Source organism: Pagrus pagrus (genome assembly GCF_965226575.1).
Source record: "Pagrus pagrus genome assembly, chromosome: 6".
Taxonomy (NCBI): Eukaryota; Metazoa; Chordata; class Actinopteri; order Spariformes; family Sparidae; genus Pagrus; species Pagrus pagrus.
The window spans coordinates 3,710,806-3,732,406 of record NC_140190.1 but is presented as its reverse complement, the minus strand read 5'-3'; the positions used below and the strand labels follow the sequence as shown (position 1 = coordinate 3,732,406).

General features: G+C 40.1%; 1 protein-coding gene across 8 annotated transcripts in view; it reads right to left on the bottom strand.

Moving 5' to 3' along the window:
• The window catches only part of naaladl2 (N-acetylated alpha-linked acidic dipeptidase like 2), a 445,610-nt gene that overhangs the window by 196,423 nt on the left and 227,586 nt on the right, over positions 1-21,601 (bottom strand). For all 8 annotated transcript variants that reach the window (XM_084354597.1, XM_084354602.1, XM_084354598.1 and 5 more), the window contains one exon: positions 7,017-7,284. In XM_084354597.1, the coding sequence (XP_084210723.1) occupies positions 7,017-7,284 (268 nt within the window). The remainder of the gene's footprint in view (positions 1-7,016; positions 7,285-21,601) is intronic.

Here is a 21,601-nt window from a genome sequence, read left to right as displayed (position 1 = left end):
TGTTTTCACAAAAGCTAATTCATATAGCAGGGACTTCCCACATGAATTAGGTTATTATTGAGTTCATTCACTTGGGATATAATTAATCATTTATTAACATATAATTTTGGAGTGTAGTTTGTTCTAACAAGGCAGCTATAGTTTACACAGAGGACGCAAATCCTGCAAATGTTTACTCTGTGATTATGAATGCACAAGTGTACATATGCATATAAATGTACCTGGACGCTTTTACAAACATATCGTTAACCTGATGGATTTATTGAGTTTGCTCTCTGGAGCGAGGAGTGCATGTAAAACTTGTGAAATATATTTAATGTTCCTTTAGTAATGGGCTCTTTATGATTGGTAGGGAGGTCTTGTTTGTGTGTTGCATATGTGTGGGTGTTTTTATACATGTGGAGGTGGGTGTAAACCTGTAAAACACAGGGAGTGCCATTAAGGAAAGTAAGGAGGTGTGTGACACCATAAAGGGTATAGGGAGGGAGAGAATCGGCTACTCGGGGATGGGATACAATACGGAGGGTAATGCTCATAAACCTTGTATGCAGTACCAGAGATGTACTGGAAATAGAAAGCATATAGCCATACTAGGGAAAATGCAATTCTAAATACTGGTGTGGTGGTGTAAGTACAACAAAGACAACCCTGGATCTGCCAGGGAGAAACAGCCCTCTCATCTCTCACCCTCTGCTGCCCCCCATGTTTTTTTCCCTCCGTTTGCCTCCAAAGAAATAAACTGACAGGCTCTTCAACCATTGTCACATAGGTAGGAAACTGTCAACCTGGCCTTTCACAGCAGTTCCTTCAACCATCTTCCTGCATCAACCTTCCCGAGTTGTATTCAGATGAAATCCTCAGGGAGGACTCCATGAGATCATCTATAGCCTGATGGGCCAGGTCTTCAGCGTTGACAGGGGAAGAATAATTTGCACTGCTCTACAGAGAGAAGTCCTCCCTCCTCTTCTTTGGTGCAGACATTCAGCAGCCAAGATCAAACTAAGTGCTGGAAAGACAGCATCCGAGCAGCTGGACCTCCACCTGCATCCTCAGATCTTTTATACACAACAGGAATCCTCCCGGAGACGTGACCAACTCGTGACTGCAGCAGTATCCAGTCCAGCCCATTCCAGGTCTTCCTGTCTCCCTGTGGTTTTTCTTGAGTCTGGAAGTAGCAGAGTGGCTGACCCCATTTGTCCTCCTGCCTCTGACAGCAGACGGCCAAAAGTAGTTTCTAATAAAGGGCAGCACTTCATACATTACATCTTTCCTCAAAGAGTAAAGATCCTAACCTCTCAAGTAGAGTCTAAATCTAAGGCTGTGTCGCTGGGAGATGTCAGCTATTGCCTAGAGGCACCTCACCTGGGCTGTGGCGTTTCACTACCCTACCTCAGGTAACGTCCATGAGGGGATAGCCAGATCTAATATCAGGGAGTCATTTGTCTCTCCTTCTCCCTCTTCATTGGTTTGAAGTGCCAGCACCCCAGTCTTTTTTCTTGTACCACGCAGTAGGGTTTGAGGCACCTTCCACTTCACACATCTTTTCTCCAACTCTTCAGTTAAAAAGTAGTTGCGGGGTTAGTGACTTTCCTTGTATCATCCACAATTTTTTTAATCTCCAACACGAACACAATCCCGCTTCTTTCCAGTTCTGTTGTGAATCCAGCAAATGTGATTAACCTTCTTCCTGCCAAAATCGACAAATATGGCACCATCTCTTTCTCTTTCTCCCGAGGCTGATGCAGATCCAGCAGGGAGTAAATCAAAACAGCTTACAGCCTTACAGTTCTTGAAGCTTGTTACTGGACAGAGCCCTTACAAAGCAGGACCAGTTTGTACTATTTCTCTTTACACTGGAGCGATGCCAGTCTTATGAGTGTGTGCATAACTGCATGCCTATCTTGCCCCCTTGTTCAGAGTTCAAGGACCAGTTGCAATGTCAGTGTTGCCAGAGAGTGCACTGATCTGATGACAAACCTTGGCAGGGATAACTAACACCACAGCACATCAGGGAACTTTTATTCAAAGACTCAATTACTATGGCCAATGACTATTTGTTTTGAGTATTAAGAATTCAAAAGACGGTTCTTCTCGAGTGCAATGGATGAAGACGGTAATTTATCCAAAAGACAAGACAAGACAAGAGATAAAAGGTGGAAAAAGAGAAGAAGAAAAGGCTGTGCTGAATTAGTCAGATGCGTTTCCCTACAGCCTCCCAGGTAGGCTTAAAAGTGAGCATCTATAAAGCATCAATGACTCTTTTGATGCTGTGATGTTGAGTTATGTAATGAAGCTTTACCCCAGCTTACCTTCAACATTGTCATTTGCATCCAGCTGGATTTGAATTCGAATTTAATTGCTCCTTTAGCATAATTAATGTCAAGAAAATCTATAAGCAAGTGTTAGTTGTTTACTTCCTTGGGTCAAACAATACTAATAGAACACAGCAGAGTTCACCGTGTACAATGAAAACCAAAGGGAAGCTACTTAGAAATAACTTAATAGAGAACTGGAGAGGTCAGCTTGTTAGAGTTCACAAGCTGGAAATAATCAAATAATTCAAAAGATTCTTCTTTTTTTAACTACCACATGATTTCATGGGTTTGTCTTTGAATGTGTTACAATTTGAGATACTTGTCCACTGGGAAATTATTAGGAAATGAAAGAGTCCACAAAGTAATTCTTTCTTTGCTGTAACATTGATTAATTTACAGTAAAAGAAGACAAACCGGGGCCGTTTCAGGGCCAAATTATAAATCTACTCAAGTTTCACACCATGTAGTTCTCAGACTGTGAAACAGTCGATTGAGTCTGGAGAGAAATATATAAGGTTTTATAATCTGGTAGGTCAAGCAAGAGCAAAATGACTAGAAATATTCAGGCTAAATGTCCAATAATACACACAAGGGGAACTATTTTGCTCTAATCAGAAGATACCATCTGTTGCCATGTACTGTAGGTCCCTACACATACATTTACGTACTGTACCAACTTCATCATGGTTCTGTTTTATATGATCTTATATGGCCTTGCTAGTGGTGTTCAGTACATGTACCAACACATCTTTATCAATTGATCTTCAAACACTGATCAGTAGCTTGGTGCCCTCACTGATGACTGAGCACATCGTTGTCAGGTCAGCCGTGACTACTTCCTCATGAAAAGATTATTAAAAGACAGTGAAAGTTTTATGCTGAACTGAAGTTACAGCTTGGACTGTCAACAGATTGGACAGTCCGCGTTCACCCACTGCTGAATGAAGTCCATTTGAACAGTGATGTGACTGCTTAATTTAAGAAAAAAACCTGAATTGATAATGAATCTTTAAACTGAACTGAGCGGACTGATTCAAATCTGCATGGTGATTAGTGGTTACCTCATCTTGTCCTTCCAGTTGTGACCAGATGGTCCCCATGGCTCCACAGGGAGGCTGATCTCTCGCTTCACTTGATGGATAACACCCTCTGGTGAATGAGTACAGTGCCAGGAGGATTTGTTGTACTTTGTGTATATGTTGATGCCTCCCGGGATGCTGCTCTTGTATTTTCTCAGTGTGTTCTTTACAATGGCTCCTCTGATAACTGGGTCTGTCTCTGGTGTCTTTTTCCACATCCTACTCTGTCATTACTAGTACTGTTTTTTTCTTGTATCATAGAGAAAGATAACCACAAATCCATCATTCTCAGTGACTGAGCCCCTGTTTAACCATTTATGGGCAACTTGGCAAAAAATGCCAAATCCCCTTTACACTGTTCAGCATTTACTGCTCGTAACTGTGGGCATGGAGAATTTATAAAATAATTGCCATCACTTTATTTAGCTAGTCTCATACTTCCTTGCAATTTCCTAGAAAGGACCTAATATATAACGGTGCATAACAATCCAACATATATGAAGAATTAAGTTCCAGTTGTTGATAAATAACTTTATTTTGGTAGCTTTTTTAAGAAATTCTCCTCTCCTCCTTAATTGCAGCTAAATTATAATTTCTACCTCACAAGTCTGTCTCTATTATAAGTATAAAATGTGTGTATTATATCTTTTATCCTCCATTTTGTTTTTTATTACAATTTGCATATCGCGATATTGCGTACAACAAGCATGGTCACATAATATTTGTCCGTCACACATTGAGAAAACACTACAATCTTCTGATTTGATCTTTTAATCTTTCTTTTGTGTGCACGTATGTGTGTCAGAGCATAGTTCCTGCAGCACCAGCGAAACAGTGCCACCAACAGCAGGACTTATTAGCCTGGTATACTTGCTCTGGGCCGCCATCCATCCATCACAAACGCCATATTTAATTGTCTGAAAGCCATGTTTAGATCCGGCAAACTGCCGCTTAATTCAAGGCAGCGTGCAGGAACGGGGCTAAGAAATAATCTAGTGATGGATGACTGTGACCCTCCCTTTGGGTAGACTACGACGAGTGGACAGCTGGATGGATCGAGCAAAGTGGAGAAAGGAGAACGAGGAGAGAGGGAGGGAGAGAAAAGAGGAAGAAAACTTGGTATTCACAGAATCACTCCAACTTTTCATCTGCCCTCAGGCCGGCTGCAGCTCAAGGGAATAACAAGCGTCTCCTTCAACCCCTTTTTTCTGCTCCAGGGATACAGAAAAGTAAAACCCTCTAAAAATAGTGACTGTATTTCTTTGTGTGTGTGTGTGTGTGTGTGTGTGTGTGTGTGTGTGTGCATCTGCTGGCTAGCATGTGCAAACTACATGCATAATGACTTCCATTAACCTTCACACTGCTGAAGGATGACGGAAAAGATTTACAGTGCATCTAGCATGATACAATGCAGAAAAAGCAAGTACCATGTTTTTTTTCCATTTCAGCTTTGAATTTCTCTGTTGTTGTTCTAATCACAAAGTCTATTTTTATCTTCGTATAATGTATAATGTGTGTGAACCACCTCTTGTCTGCAAGAAAAGGCCTGAGGCACCCTTGTACCATCTATAAGAACAATGATCCTCTTGAGTATGACCCACTTAAACCCTGTGAATATATGGTTTCTAATTTTTATAATGCACATTTGTGTTATATGTAGAGATGCATTTTAAAGTTAAGAGTTTTTCTTCATAACATATCGGTTTGTAATGTGGAAAGGTGTATGATTCATGATGGTTTACATTCCTGCAAACTGGAGATAAGTTCAAATTTGTATGAGTCATATGTGCAATAATTGACATTTCTACAATATGTGTCATATCACCCTCACATAATGCCGTTGGGGATGTGACAGCTCAGAACAGTTGCCAAGACGATGACCACTGTTTGCGGTGGTGTTTTTTGTAAGCATGAAACCACTGCTTGTTTTTAATGAGACGTCAGGACATTTTCTGTCCATGTTTGTGGCGACAGAAACTGTTTTTTTTGCTGTTTTTCCGTGGCTTTATTTGATAGCATAACTGAAGAGACACCGGGAATGGGATGAGGGTGTCGGGGGTGACATGCAGCAGAAAGCCACAGGCTGGAATCAAACCCACAGTCTCTGTACTTTGGGGTGGATGCTCTACCAACTGAGCACCCCAGATACAGGTATTTTAAGCCAAAACACAATCTCTTTGCCTAAACCTGACCAGAGCATAGGCTCTATGCAACATCACCCTCTAAAATGGCCTTGGACTGGGGGGCATGGTGAGCCTTTTGTTTGAATGTTTGAGTGCTGTTGAGAGTCTGATATGACTCCTTAACATTTCCTGTTGACAGTGTGAAAGGTCTATCGAGGGGAAATGTTAAGCAAACAATGATTCAACTGCTCCAAATGCCACAGGTGAAAACAAAGACACAGAAATATAATGCTGTTCGATGCAGGTCCAGTTACTGTGGCTGATTACACTGTTTTTTTTCATTACATTGTGATATCCTGCTCTGTTCAGTGAGATCTATCAGTCAGTCATCGTCACCTGCTGAGTTCAATCAGACTGAACTTGATGCATCAAGTTGCTGGAAGACATCGTTAACAATAACCTCATTAAATATTTGTTCTTTCCTGTGTGATGAATGAACGTTTCCAATAATGTATTAATCTCTTCAGATGTCAGCCGTGGGAGCTTTTCTGTATTTCAGACGTGGCCCTGATGGTATAAAAGAGTTCATTGTGGGTGTAAACTACTTTTACACCCACAGTGAGAGACACTGTAATAAACATGTTTAATTCTTGCATCTGAATTCAGGATGACACGTAGTAGAAGCAGGTATTTTAGTCAGAAAAGAAGCAAATGGTGTGATGCAGTGTGCTGTCAGGGAGAGGGTATTTATTTATACTCCACTTTGTCCACAGGTCTCAGTGCAGAGCCACGGCTCACCTCAGGTTGACATCGCTCTTTTTTAGTTCAGTCACCTTCAGCTCTCTCTGTAAAGTTGCAGCATGAAGCATTTTTATTGAATGTCTTTGCCTTTTTTTACAGAAACTGCAACATAAATTAAACAGTCAAGCTGTTTAAAAGGATGTTTTTTAAAGATTTCTGTTTTGGTGCTGGAACATGCTCTGACTGGATTTCAGGGGTAACCAAGGGACATGACTCCAGTGGTGCTCTACCCACCCCCCAACCCCAAGTCTGCTCCCAGCTTATAAAGCTGTTATTTGCTTGAAGAATAATTATTTTTCAGATTCAACTATGCTCAAGTAATGACTAACGCTGAGGAGAAAGGATGCACGAGTACATGGTTTTCATTTTTGAAAATATGAAATGAGCTTATGCAGATTTTGTGTTCACATCTGCTTCAGATAACGTCTGAAAGCTCTGCAGCACATAAGAAAATTGGTGTTGAAATGTTTTCGCACTTCCAGGAACTTTGAACTATGGTTGGCCTACAGTAGCTGTAACATTTAAAGTCACAACCTCTAGCTATGACCTTTACTGATAGCCCTTCAGTGGTCGGAGGCTGAGGACCTGAACAATCTGACAATATGAAGGTGTTGAGGACCAAGAGAAGAGTGCAGCAGCCAGGAGGGTGAAGAGACCTTTGGTTTAAGAAATGTCAGGACAGGGTGATGGTACAGTACCTGCAGACTTCCAACAGCAGAGTAGGCCGCGTAGGAGAAGCGCTGCTTCGGCAGGTCATTCGGTCCACGCTGGTCACAGGGGATCCCGTTAGGCAGGAAGCACTGGTGACTGGACCTGTCGGTGATGGTGTTGGGTGTGGAACCAGGCAGGCTGAGCAGAACTGTGTGATTGGACAGACGGACGTCAGTCAAACCGAGTCCCACCCACTGCCTGTAGAGGTACCTGGCTCTGGCTTCCTCGCTGTCGTCTGGTTGGCTGGAGAAAGACCTGGAAGCAGGAGACGAGAAGTCCTTGTTATGTAATGCAGCAATACAGCATATATTTACTTCAGGCTCAAAATACAGATTTTTACAGTTGTTACTCATGTTTAATACATCGAACTGAGATCTTGGTATTTCCCAGGAATCCTCACCAAAGTGGGGAAAAAAAACAAAACATACTTGCAGAAAAGTCAGGAATTTTCCCATTGGTCAGTGGTTGGTTAGTATTTTAAAGGCTATCATGACGTCAAACCTCATTAACACCACCATGTGCCACCATACAGTGACTGTCATTTGAAATAGCAGACTATGGTGATGTAACTGGGTCAGTCGCTCAGCTACAGTGATTTCTGCAGACACTCTCCCATATTAACAGTGATAAAATGAACTGGTGAAAAACAGAGCATTGGAACAATTTGCCATGTGTGTTTTTAAAAGGGAATTAAGAAATATTACCACAAAATCTATTTCATTTGAAAAAAACAGCAGAAGAAAATTTTTAATAAAGACCATTAAAGTCTAAAACGGTACTCCACCTGTTTCACACTGTACGCCTGCAACATTCACAGCTTCAAAATCGATAAAGCACAACTAGAAATATTAACTGAATTTGAATTTCACATTCTCCTTTTAAAACTCTGCAACTACATTACCCATAATACATCTCAACTGCCGACAGCTCGGTCCGAGATTTGAGTGTATAATGCAAGAGGCAGCTAAAATTAACCTGAGCTGGAAACCTAAAGCAGAGATAAGGAGCAGGCTAAAAGGTCTGGAAACCTTTTTTTTAATTTTTAATTTTTTTAATTTTTAAACTCGTAGTCTTTAGGCTTTAGGCCCTGTATGACTTTGTACTCTGCGCCACCTACAAACACACTTTGATGTGCAAAATTCAGTCGAGCTCCCCTTTAAGAATTCTGCATTACAGCCCCCGAAAAAACCCGGCTTCAAAGTCACCTATTTATCCATAACATTAAATATTCATGACTTAATGAGGACAAATCAAAAGCTAAAATGGGCATTTTTTTAATATATATTTATTTTATTACTCATGAACTCAGCTAATCTGCTTCATCAGGACTGTGTGGTGACCAAACGGCCCACCAACTGTCTTCACAGTCCAACTCAAATCTTGTGAAATCCTGATTGTTGGACAGAAGTACGTGTCAGTTTGGTTGTTTAATAAGCAAAACTGTTATCTTAGATAGTGTGCTTTTGTAGAACCCCATCGCTCACAGTAAGAAGCTGAGTTAGAGATTTTTGATTTGATTTATAATATTTTAAGAAAGGGACAAAGACGATTACATAGTCATTATTTTGAAGTCACGTGCATTCCTTCAGTGATCCATGTGAAGTCTTTAAATGTAAGTTGTAGATGCAGCTTTTTCATTGCTTTAAGTTAAGTTTTAAGTTACTTTTATTCTTTATACTTGTTGTTAATAGATCAGTGCATTGACATAGACATGTCACTGGGAGTGATTTATCAAAGAGTCGGACAAATTGCATCCCTCTTTTGCACAAACAAGTCTATAAATGACCCAAAACAGAATGGTTACTGTTATTGAATCGCTTTGATGAAAGGTAACTCTTTGAAGTTTACAGAAAAAAAAAAATGCTATCATACACATCATGTATTATGTATGCATGTATGTACTGTATTATGAGGCTTTGTTCTCTCATTCAGTGTAAAGCTTGCCATACTTAATTAAGGATTTACCTGGATGCAACAACCCCCAAAGTTGGTGTTCAACATCACACAATAGAGCAGCCGGTTTATGTAAATCAACAGGGCTACATGAATAAAACACAGTGAGCGAACGGCTGCTGTTTGAGCAGAAAAACATGCAGTGAGTATCTGTTTATTGTGTGCTGACTCAACATACAAACACGGCAGAAAAGTGTTTTCTCTTCCCCATTATATTTTGCAGATAATCATGAAGTTAATTACCGTGACAGCTTTGTTCACATCACAAGGTTTTTAATGACAGACCACATAATGACTTTTAGACAATGTGTTTTATTTATTTATTTTTAAATGGAACATGTTAATCAAAGATTCCTTCAAAGACTGAATGAAGAGAAATCCATTTGGCACTTCAAAAAACGGAGGATGATAATTGCGATGCTTCTGGCAAATTGAAAGTAGCTTTACTTTTCTTTTTTCTTTTTTTCTTTCAGCTTCTCATCATCCTCTTTTTCTTTCACACACCGTCCTCACAGGTGTCGGTCATCCCTGTTTTCCTAATTGCATGAAAGCCTTGTCAATAAAATTTGATCCAGGCCCTTATTTGAGTCTCTGCTGCCGGTTTTGTTTGGTTCCTGGTGTTTACTCTCTTTATTGTTCTGACTCTGAGAGGACTGGAATCATAAGTTCAGCAATAAAGACGTTTCCAGAACTGGACTGTGCTGGTATTTCAACCTTCTGGCGGAGAACAAATATACCACCCAGCACTGAACAACACCTGGGCCTGAGATGATAAAAAAATATTTTTCTCAAATATACAGTTTACTCAGAACGACAAGATGAAGCAGTTTTCTGGGTTAAAAGACAACAAACACAATCGTCACCATTTCTGATTAATTAGTGTTTTATTTCTTAGATGTTTGAGTTAATTTTCTAAAACATTTATCGAGGGAAAGGTCTTTATAATCTATATATAATAAATATTAATATTTTCTTTATTTTACATTTTCCCTTAATATATAATCTTTCTTTCTTTCTCTGTTGCCAATACCTTTTGTATTCACAGATCAAGACTACAATGACTTATTTACAAAGTGTATCTTATTTGCTAAATACAATACGACATACTAAAGAAAGAAAAGTTAAAATAAAAGGCAGTTTGTGGTTTTACAGGGAGTTCAAAGTTACAGGCTGACATGTCACCATGCCTCCAGTCTATGCTCAGCTCGGTGAAACACATCCTGACTACAGCTCTGTACTAAAGCTGTACATGCAAAAACAGCATGTAATTTGTAACTTCGATTTGGGAATATCAATGTTATAATAATATAAATAATATCAAATTTGATTTCTTATTTATGTATTGCTTAGCAGTACCCTTGTCTCTTTTTGCCCTTCCCATTGTCAGTCTGGCTGAACTGTTGTACAGTGTTTTGTTCTTCATAAAAATAAACACAACTCTTTTTGCAAAGCCCTTTCACAAAAAATAACATCTGCAGTATTAATAAAGAGGATGTTCTGAAACCTAAAAGCATGAACTATCTGCTTAGACACCTAGCTGTACCAAATCAAGATTTTTTCCGCAGCACGTTCCACCATTTTGAACTATAATGTACTGCTATACGGTCAATTTATAGAATTTTTAAAAGGTCCAGTGTTAATTGTGTTGAGTATACTGTATATCAATGGTTTATAAATGGGTAGTAATAGTCATCTGCACGTGCAAAATTTGGGAATGCATTTTGAGTATGTTGTCTTTGTTTTCTGTGTGTCTAGTGTGAGTGTGTGAGTGTGTGTGATATCTATATCAGTCTCAGCAACAGATGGCCCAAACCCACAATTCTGCTATTCTCTAGTCAGCAGGCCACGTCTCATAGCTCGCCAGGAGCGGCAGCAGGAGGCTGGTGTGTGTGTGTGTGCTGCTGTGTTTCCGCGTGTGTGTGCATTTCCGTATGTGTTTGCTCGCAGGGACCTTCATCTATAAGCCAAGCTGTTGGAAGGACTCCCTGCGGTTTGGGACACATGCCCAAATCTGACGCCTCGCCTCGTGTCTCAAGTGACTTTGAGTGTGTCTGTTTGCATATGTGTGTCGATCTACACAGCTGTGTGTGCATGTCTTTATATCTGTCTGTCTACAGCCGTATGAGAAAACATACCCCCACCCCCTTCCTCAAAGCCACAGTGGTGGTATTCAGACCTTTTATTTACATAAGTAATACTACAATGTCAAATAAAATGATAATAGAACTAAACAGCTTTAAAGCATCACTTATCAATATATTACATGACCAATGAATCAACTGACTGTGACTGTGAATATGAAGAGAGTTGCTTGTAAAGACAAATCCACAGATAATCTACAAGGACTCTGCAGTTTTGCTCATTGCTTCCCTTAATGTGGTGAAGTTATGCAAGCAAATTTACTGTGTTGGTCGAGTCTTGCACTTTCACAATGTCGTTAACAAATAACTTTTCTTACAAATAGGACCTTTAAATGACAACACTCGTATGAATAGAAGTAGCTGGAACAAAAGGTCTTGAATATGCATTTAATGGCTACGCGCATGATACCATAATACTACGTCAGTGCTGATAGAAAGAAAGTGGCACCTTTGTGCTGCAGGGCAGTGCTGCTAGTTTGCCTTGGAAAAATGCAACATTAATCCTTTCTCACAAAATGTTCACTGTAGAAATACAGGGTTGTATTTTAATGTTTCACTTTGAGTGTCGAGTGGATTTCATGTTGACTCAAGATGACTTTCCCAAACTTGGGAGCAGGAGGAGGCCGCTAGCATTGCTCTCACCTGTTAGTAGCATCTGTTCCCACACACTGGATGGGCCAATCCTCAATTGGACTTCATCTCATACAAACTACAACCACATATAATAATGTAGTTAGTGAATGATATGCAACCTTTCGGCCTTGGAAGCAACACCAGGCGACTACTGTAACTACTTGGCCAGTCATGCTAATTTTGTAGCTTACATTTGAGCAAGCGGAGACTGTTCAACCCATTCCTTACATTTTTCCTCTTGTGTTTTTGAAATTTGCAAGAGTAAAAAAATAGCGGACTTATCTAACTCTTTAAGGTTGAGTTAACTAACTAGAAAACCGCAAACCTTGACCAATCTGCTTTACCATTCTATCTATGATTGGACAAATACTGTTCAGAGGATTAAAGACAATCAATTAGTCTTTATTTCAATTAGTTGCCTGGTGACCTTTTTTGGGGAAGATTTCCCACCAGTGTTGAAACCCGACACCTACATTTATCGGTGACAAACAGGGAGAAAGTATGATGCCTCAATCATTCTGAACGACACTGGTCACTCAATGCAGTGGGCCAGTGCCATTTTTGTGATTTAGTTTATTAAAATTTTAATAGATCCACGTTCCAGACTCCACTAAACCTGTCATTTCAGAAGGTTACAATCCCATCAATATCATGCGGAGATGTATCCCTTTTACAAGGCAGATGGCCCTCCTTTCCTTCTTGACATTTTCTTCCAGCTAATAAGATTGAGTATGGATATCATGTTCATCAACTGTGTTTATTTTGAGGGAATTATTCCAAAAAGCAAATTCAGAATCTTTAAAAAAACAAGTAAATCTGTGTTATTTCCACGCTGCGTAACCTTTTTGCATGCTTGAAAAGATGCTCTGATTGTTTTGAAGTGTTAACACTCAGTTTTTGAAGCCCAGCGACTGTCATTATCTGATGAATAGATTGAAGACTCTCTATCCCACAGAGAATGATGAAAAAAAAAACTGTTTATCCTTAACTTCAGCCAGATGCAAGTGTTTCATGAAAGCCTTTTTCTTTTTTTTTAAAGTTTCATATCTTGTCTATTTGGCATCTAGGGCCATAATTAATTATTTATCCTCAATATCACAGACAAACGGGGCAGGAGAAGGGAGCGTCTCTTCATTGTGATTTGAAACAACAGTTCAAAGTCTGGTCTCTAACTCCCAAGCTGAAATTTCTGTGCAAATCAAAAGCTTTTGTGTTATTAAAAATTGGAAAAATGGTACTGTTGCTTCAAAACCGAGTGTTTAGCATCATTGCACCATCGCTTTTGAAAGACAAATAGACAAATTAACTTTGGCAACATGGGTGCATGTTTTTGGTCTACGAGTCCACTTTAAAAAAATTCCACTCATTTCTCTTTGTGTAGCCTCATTTCTATTACATGCTTTATGCTTGTTATAATGATTATGTGAGCGGGCTGATAAATCACATGTTCAGCTCATGCAGAGTGTGGATATAATTGCCTTAGTGAGAGCTCTGTGTGTGCTGTCTCGGGCCAAGCAGTCTTGGAATATGAGTCGCTGTTGCCTCTGCTGGCAGCTGCTGAGGATAATATATTCCTGTAGCACACAATCATTTTAATAGCTCATCCATTTGTTCAGGAGACAATTGATTTTCTCTGTTTCCATACACGTTAGTCACATTTGATTTCTCTCATCCCATTTGCATTTGTCACATTTTAAGAGCGTGGCGCCTGTGCTCAAGCTCCATGATAGGAAATCTTTATTCAGGTGCCAGGGCTGGTGTTAAGGTGGAATCTAAGTGATGATGGAGGCTGCCAATAAAGAAGATTCAACACATCACTGGCTGTTCTTATGCAGTTGCTTTATAGTGTAACTCAGAAGGGAGGAATTAGAAAAGGTACATCATCTGAGAGTTCAATCACGGATACCAGGACGGGAGTCCACTCTGGTGCAGTGTTGCACGAGATGTTCGGCTACAATTAAAGTTATCGGTAGCAGTTACATGTAAAACCTACAGTCAGTATATATTCATTAAAGACCAAATTCTGTCCCGTTTGTTTGGACTCATAAGAAAGATAACTAGGTAGTTATAAGTACAGTATAAGGCTGCAACTACAGGTCATTTTCATTGCCAGTTGATCTGTAGATTATTTGCTTGTTTAAATGCTCAGTTATTGGGGCTATACAATGTTAAACAATGGTGAAAAATGTTGATCAGTGTTTCCCAGAGCCCAGGTGAAATCCCCAAATGTTTCATAATGTCTCAATCCCAAAAATATTCAGTTTAAAGTAATACAGGGGTAAAGAAACTAGAAATATTCACATTGACCTCCAGATTCCACCAGGCTGCTCTCTAGACTCCGTACCACCCAGACAAGGGAGGTGAACTTTGGCAGGACAAGTTTTAGGGAAGACGTTTTAAAAATATAACATTGTGGGGGATTATTTGATCAATAATGAATGAACGAATGAAAGTACAGTGCACATACTTCAGCAGAAGAAGTCACACACACACACACACCCAGTGCATCGCCTCTAAATGCAAAAATAGGGATTGCTCTGACTCAATGAAGTAGTACATCCGTCATGTCTGTCAGTGATGAAAGGAGAGACACAATGTCCTTTTAAACACCCGTTTACCTCTCCTCAGATCAGACTGCTGTTAGACACTCAGGATGCCGATCTGAAAGGACTTTCCACAGTACGTGCATTGTGATGTGCTGTAGTTGATGAGGTGTAAACAGAGAATGGAAGCAGGATTATCAGTCTAGGTGTAGTCACTCCAAAGCAGAGAACACCACCGATTTTCCACAGTGAACCTTTGTTTGCGTGGGGAGGTGCTGCTCAACTGTATAATGACACTGAGGCGCCCTCTTCTAAAAATAATAACCCTGATGATGTCACCATTGTCTGAGTGGTTATTTGGACGCTGTGCACGGCTGTTATACTGATGCTCTCTGATTTTCTCTTACAGCTTGTGTTTTGTTGCCTGTGCATCTGTTGTTGCCCTTTAATATGTTAGGCTACATAATGACATCATAAAAAGATAGCAAGTAATCGTAATTAGAGTTTTAAAATAGAAATGATGTTGTTCCTGTGGATGACTCTCAGTCTTCCTTTAAATGCTCAGTGACAAACAATTACACAAATACACAACAAAGCACCGTTTTTCCCTCGTGTTTGTGTGTGTTTGCAGTGTGTTTGTGTGAGCGTGTTGCCGAGGATGATGTCACAGCCGTGAATCTAACACTGCGGAGATAAATGAAGACAGAGTTCAGAGACGCGCTGACTTTGAGTAAAGCAGCAGTGAAAGAACGGCTTCTCACTGAATGTAAAACAGGTGCCGTCGCTAGCTACACTGCTGAATAGCAATGCACACACACAAGCACACACACACACACACCCTGTACAATTAACCTTCGACACCACTGAACAAAATATTACATTTTGCCCTCTGAGTGCTGGTAATAAGGGCAGTTAGGGGGATGAGAAAGAGGGGAATTTTGAAAAGAAGGAAACGCAGTTAGCCACTTACAGCCATCTTCATCCTGGTTTATGCAAGTCTAATATTAAGTTGGGACCTCGACTAATTAATGAATTCAACCCCACCCCCCCATAGCGCCTTTATGAACCCCATTTCCATGAGGTAATGAAATTCAGTGAACTCAGCAATGCCCCAAAACAGCTGTATCTCAGTCAGGAACACAGTGCCATCTAGTTAAAATTATCATAACTAAATTATTGGACAGTTTTTTTTGGCGAGAGACCTGTTTGAAGGCAGATACGGAGGAATGACTGAATTGCCATAGTGGTAAACGTAGAGATGTCTCTAATAAATTAACAGTTTCTCAGTTCTGAATAGGTTTTTTCATGTAAGCCATTCCAATTAATCGAAATCCCAAAGACCATTATTAATAGTGTTACTTAAACCCATGTAGTGACATGTCAAAATGTCTGCAGTTAAAAGGCCTGGACAGAACGAATCGGTTTGATTTGGCCCCAAGTATCAACATTAAAACACATCATACAACAAAGGGTTGCATAAGGAAATGAAACTCCTTCATGCTGCATAAATTACAGAATATATATACACAGTTTTTTATATAGGACATATACATAAACACGTAGTTGTTTTGAATTTGCATCGGGGTCCTTGTAAACAGCAGACATGTGATGGTGTGTGTGAGTGTGAGCACCAAGCATCAATGTCGTAAACACACAGTCCATCCCTCCCTGTCACATTATAGTGCCGCACTTTGACTTTGTCCATTTCCTTTCCCTGTGACCAGACACTAGCCAGGAGCAGCTGTTACAGGCCTCGTGTTATGTTCATATTATGTTTGTTTGCCTGCTTGTGCTTTTGTTTTTGCCCAGGCCCTCTCACTTCCTGGTGCTGATTGCGGTCACATGGCCCCCTGCTTAAAAGAGCAGGCCACACCTCCTTCTCGCTCTCTCCACACTCCCACCGACAGCAGGCCAGGCTGCAGCATCCCTGGCTGCTCATCCCTTTGTTCTGTTGTCTGTTGTTTTCTTGCATTAATAAACCGCCTTGCACTTAGTTTTGTCCCCCTTGTTTCATTGTGTTGCTTCCCGGGGGCCGGGGATGTAACACAGCATTAAACCAAGCTGGATTAGCACGGCTCTTATTCCAACTCTCTTTCTCCCTATAGCGGTCCAGTCAGTCAGGCCGAATGGTCAAAAGACACTGTGTGCCGTCTCAAAGTCCGCTGCTTCTTTAGCATCGTTGCCGTAGCTCAACATATTTACTACATGAGCTTAGCATGACGTTTAGAAGCCTCCTAAACAGAGGAATTAGACTTACACACCACATCTAAAAGCTTGATGTTGCTGAAGGCACATCCATGCCATCTCTCAAAGTGTAAATTAATGCAAAATACAGCTGAGGATCTCATAAACATGGACCTACACCCCCCCTTCCAGAATTAGACACTCTTACAGAGGCCAATGGTGGATTAATTTGTTCAAGCAGCCCCAGTTAACTAAGCTGGCAAACTGGATATATCCCCATTTATAAACTGGGATACATGATATTTTGGTGCACGGTGAAAGTAACAGTGATCATGCTCTGTGCCGTGTTGCAGTCAAAGTCAGGGGGTGGAATTCACTAGTTTAAATTTCCAACTTCCAGCATGGAAGCGTTCGAGGTGCACGACTCCAAAAGTTACCAAACTTGGCTGATTATAACAAAACTATGTCTCTTTGGTAAGAATGCACACAAGTCAACCATCAGCAGTGCAAACAACAGAGGGAAAATGACATGTGAGCTAAAAGATGCCATTAAACATTTTATTTTAGGACTTTGTTCTTACTTGGAAACGTCCCTAAATATTCCAATCACTGGGCTAATACAAATTCTTTACCCCGTTCTCTTCCCATTGATGCTGCCATGATGCTGTTGTGTGACATCAGACAACTGCTCCCTCATGAAGGTGGGGTAGTTTACAAGTAGGAATCCCAACTTTGCGTCCATTAAAGTGTACTTTTTCTAGTAGGAGGTCAATAATTTTGAGTTCCAAGTTGTCAAGAATTCAGCATTAATACCAGATACATGACAGCTGTGTCCCAATTCAGGGGCTGCATCCTTCGATGGACGCATTTGAAGGCCAATTACATCACAACACCGCGTGAAGGCTGTCCCAATTTGAAGGCTCCTTCAAATGCACCCCACAAATGCAGCCTTCTTTTCCCTCTTTTGGTAGGACGCACCGCTACTATCCTTTGCGGCCTCCCATATCCCAAGATTGCGTGCCACTACTCAGTCCCGAAAACGAAGAAAGAAAGAAAGAAAATGGCGACATCAAGTTGCGCAGATCTGACATTTAAACATAGGAATTGGGTTTATATTTGGTTTTTACTCATTTGAACATCCAACGCCAGATATGTTAAACTTCAATGGACCTTAAATCCTCCTAACTTTTTTCAGTCAAACTCTCTACTTTTCACTTTCGCGGGCCTGGGCGGCAAAAATCGTGACGTCAGGGTAAGGGCAGGAACATCTGGTGACGCAACCGGGAAATACTCCGAAGGCTAGACCGTCCCATTTAACAACGGTTGACGCAGCTTTCGAAGGTACAAAGGCTGAGTCCTTCGAAGGATGCAGCCCCTGAATTGGGCCACAGCTATTGTCTGCTTCTGTTATATTTCCCAACTTCAACTAAGAGGTAGCATCCTCTCAATTCAGATAATAAAGGCTCAGTTCTCAGTCACATTTTAAAAGTGTTTCAGGGACAGTTCTTGTTGGTCTTGATGACACATGCAGTATAAAAACCGGGGCTGGATCCTATCCCACATCAAGACAACTCACATATTTGTAGTGTCTGTGTTCATCAGAGAAATCCTTTCTTTGTCTGCGCATCATCCTGCACCTTCCTCAGTACGGTCTCTGTCTCTACACACCTGTTGCTCATTCCCTCATTAGCCCGGTGAGCTTCTGCCTGCCTCCGCAGCTGCAGCGCATCCTCTAATTAGACTGTGTGTATATTGAGAGAGAGAGAAGGTGAGCAATTTCCCCAATTCATTTATACATTGTCTTACCTGCCTTGGCATTCCTGCCTTTTCTCGTCTAACCTGTTCACCTTCTCATTTGCAGGCCAATTACCTCGGTTATGGTTTGTTGGGTGCTGCCAGACTGCTGCCGCCCACAAACTTTAAAGAAACAAACGGAGTGCAGAGATAGTTGTGTGAGCTGGAGACGGGAAAAGCATACAAAACTACAAGATTTAAGATGCTCACATAATAAAATGCTGACATTTCGCTTAATCAAGGTTAAATAATGAAGCCAGCTGATGAGGGACGTTGGTATAAGCGTGCAGCTTTCGAGCTTACCTCACATTTAATAATACCTTATTACCTAGTCTTCTGAGGTGGCTGGGTGCCTTGCCTTTAGATCCCAATCTGTGTACTTACACACATACAGTAAACTGTACCTGTCCAGGGTATAACAATAGCATATGGCAGAGTTCTCCATAAATGCTGACACCACCTGAGGGGGTTTAGAGTCACATTCAAGGACACTTGCACACAATACACGGTAGCTGCTGGACACAATGTTGGCTTTTTGCCTGAAATATAACCTGCACACATTCAGTAACGGGATAGTCTGTAAAATACGAGGCTGCCCTGGCTGCTCAGGTAAACTGCATCTTTGAACAAAAACTTATTGAGAGTGAAATGACTCTTTCGCCTGCAGTGCATTACAGGATTATGCCGTAAATATGACTCCTTTCAGATAATCATGGATCATCCGGGCATGTACTGCGGTCTCATGACGAAATGTAGCTTTTTGATATGATGTTTTTCTTGTTCCCGAATACAAATATTTTTTAAAGTATTTGTTCGAAATAAGTATTTGTGAAAAACACGTTATTTGTGCCTTTCCGAATACCGTATTCGGGTTCGGCTCCACCCCTAATATATATATATATATATATATATACACACACACATATCTATGGTATGCTGCATGTTGTGCAAACCAACAGAAACATTTGACAATATATACTGCCATCAAATAGAATGATAAGCAATAGTATCACTTTGATGCTGAGTGTTTTGTTGATACTGTGTGATGGAGTCATCTTTGAACTAAAGTTTTCATGGTAATGTATTTAATTGCATTTTATTGTTCAGCATTAACCTTGAGAGATAAGGTAATCAAATAAAGCACCACATGTATCTATGTATCTATCATTTAACAGAATAAATCTGCAGTGTTTCAATACAGTGTAAGAGCTGTTATAGAGACACTCAGAGAACGTGTGTGATTTTGTGTCAGGATGAATCACTTCACAGTGAATGGTGTGATTCAAAGGGAGGCTTCACATGCAGAATAGCACGAGGAGCTGTAATGTCGCGCCCACTCATATCACTGAGACTGTAGCACGCTTATTGATTCAAAATTACGTGATTAGGTCGAATCAGCTTTGAACATATTGAGGACTGTGTGCTCCGAGGTCTGACTTTGTAACACACGGAAAAACAAATCAAAGCAACTCACACTCACAGGCGGGTTCGCATGTAGAACGGGAAACGCAGGAACTCTACGACATGCAATGAAAAAGAATAATACTCCCACACATAAAGAAAGAAACACATTATTATTTCCAATTTGTGGCACCAAATTTCAACTTGACATGCTGTGACATAAGAGTTAGCAGAAGAGAAAAAGAGACTTGAGAATGTGGATGTGTAGTGCAGTGAGATCTTTGACATCTTAACTGAAATACCGCAGAAACCTCATTGCTGTGGTGTTTTAACTCCTGCAAACTTTAGTTGGCAATGTGTTTTTACTTTTTTTTATTTTTTTCTATTTTTATTTTATTTGTGGACTAAAACAAACAAGAAACAATCAAAATATCTTATTGTTAGCATCACCTCAACTCCAGGCAACAGGCAATTTCCGTACCATCGGCGTACTTAAAGTTTTAATAATACCTCCTTTAAATTTCAGAATGTCCATTTATTCATTGATTCACCCAACAACAACATAACAAAATACATTTGCATTCAAATATTGGTATTGGTATATGTGATTAATTCAATTAATTAATCACAAAGCTTGTAATTAATTAGATTCATTTTTTATCACTTGACAGCCATTAATTTTTACACACAACTTCCAGGAAAAACCCCCCATTACATGACACTGTGTATAAGGTACGATGTAGAAGAAAAAAAATATCTGTATTCGATGATTTTTGGCACCTTGGGGGGCCACTGTGACTAACTGTTAACACAGTAATAACATATTAACACCTGAATCTGTTCAGATGGCAAATGTGTTCCCAAAAAGTAAAAAGAAGTCCAACATTTAATCTCCTCTTTGCTCTGTTTTAGTTCTTGACAACTGCTGAGAAAAATAGCTGACTCTTTAGCCACTGAATGAATAAATAAAATCTTCACCAGCTAGTCAACGACCTTGTCCATCTGCTTTTCGATGATGGGCGTGTAGTGTTAACCAGAATTATCAAAAGTTATTACTGAAAGCTGCGGCTAGAAACAAACTATGATGATGAGCCGTGACATTGAACCAAAACAGTGAAGCTGTGAGTCATAGAAATGAAACAAGGAGCTGAAAGATGCAAAAATGATCCAGAGAGATGAGGGGAGCTGATGAGTCGGTGTCAGTTTCCATATTACACAGCAATTTTATTTATTGTGACTTTAAAAATATTGATTAGTGCATTGATTAGTATTCTCTGTGTCTTGATTTGGTAACGCACCTTTGAGAGTCGGCACTCGACACAAAGCGCGAAGAGACAAAAAAGCCTGTGAATCCAACTGCTTATTCGTGAATACGATTGTCTTTTCATTATGAATTTAAGTGGTGTGACAGCTTAAAGGGAGAATTCGACTCAGTTAAACAATGAAAGCCTCTAAATGCAATTACTAGCATTCTCATGTCTTTTGTTAAATGAATGTGCAGAAATTAGTCTTTAATGACTTAAGGAAAGCAGAACCATTCATACTATTGAAATGCAAATCAAAGACCAGTGCTCTTAAAAGTAAACTGCCATTTCCACTGAATGTGTGCATACTGTAGATTCCTTAAGGTCTTACAAATGTATGTGGTTGCCAAGGCACATTAAGTCTAGTAGTGCAAATACCAGTGCTTTATTTATGGCAAATAAAATGTTGCAGCAATACTGGTTTGCATAGAAACACTTGGTAGATAAATGATGGCTTCACATAAGGAGAAAGAAAAAGAGGGAGAATTAAATATTGTTTGAGGGGCATTTCTTCGTACTTGTATTCATTTGTAAATGACAAAAAAAGATTCTGCAGGAGACTCATTGCAATCTGTGATGAACTAAATTAACCCATGCATACTGGGTTAAAGAAAGAAGA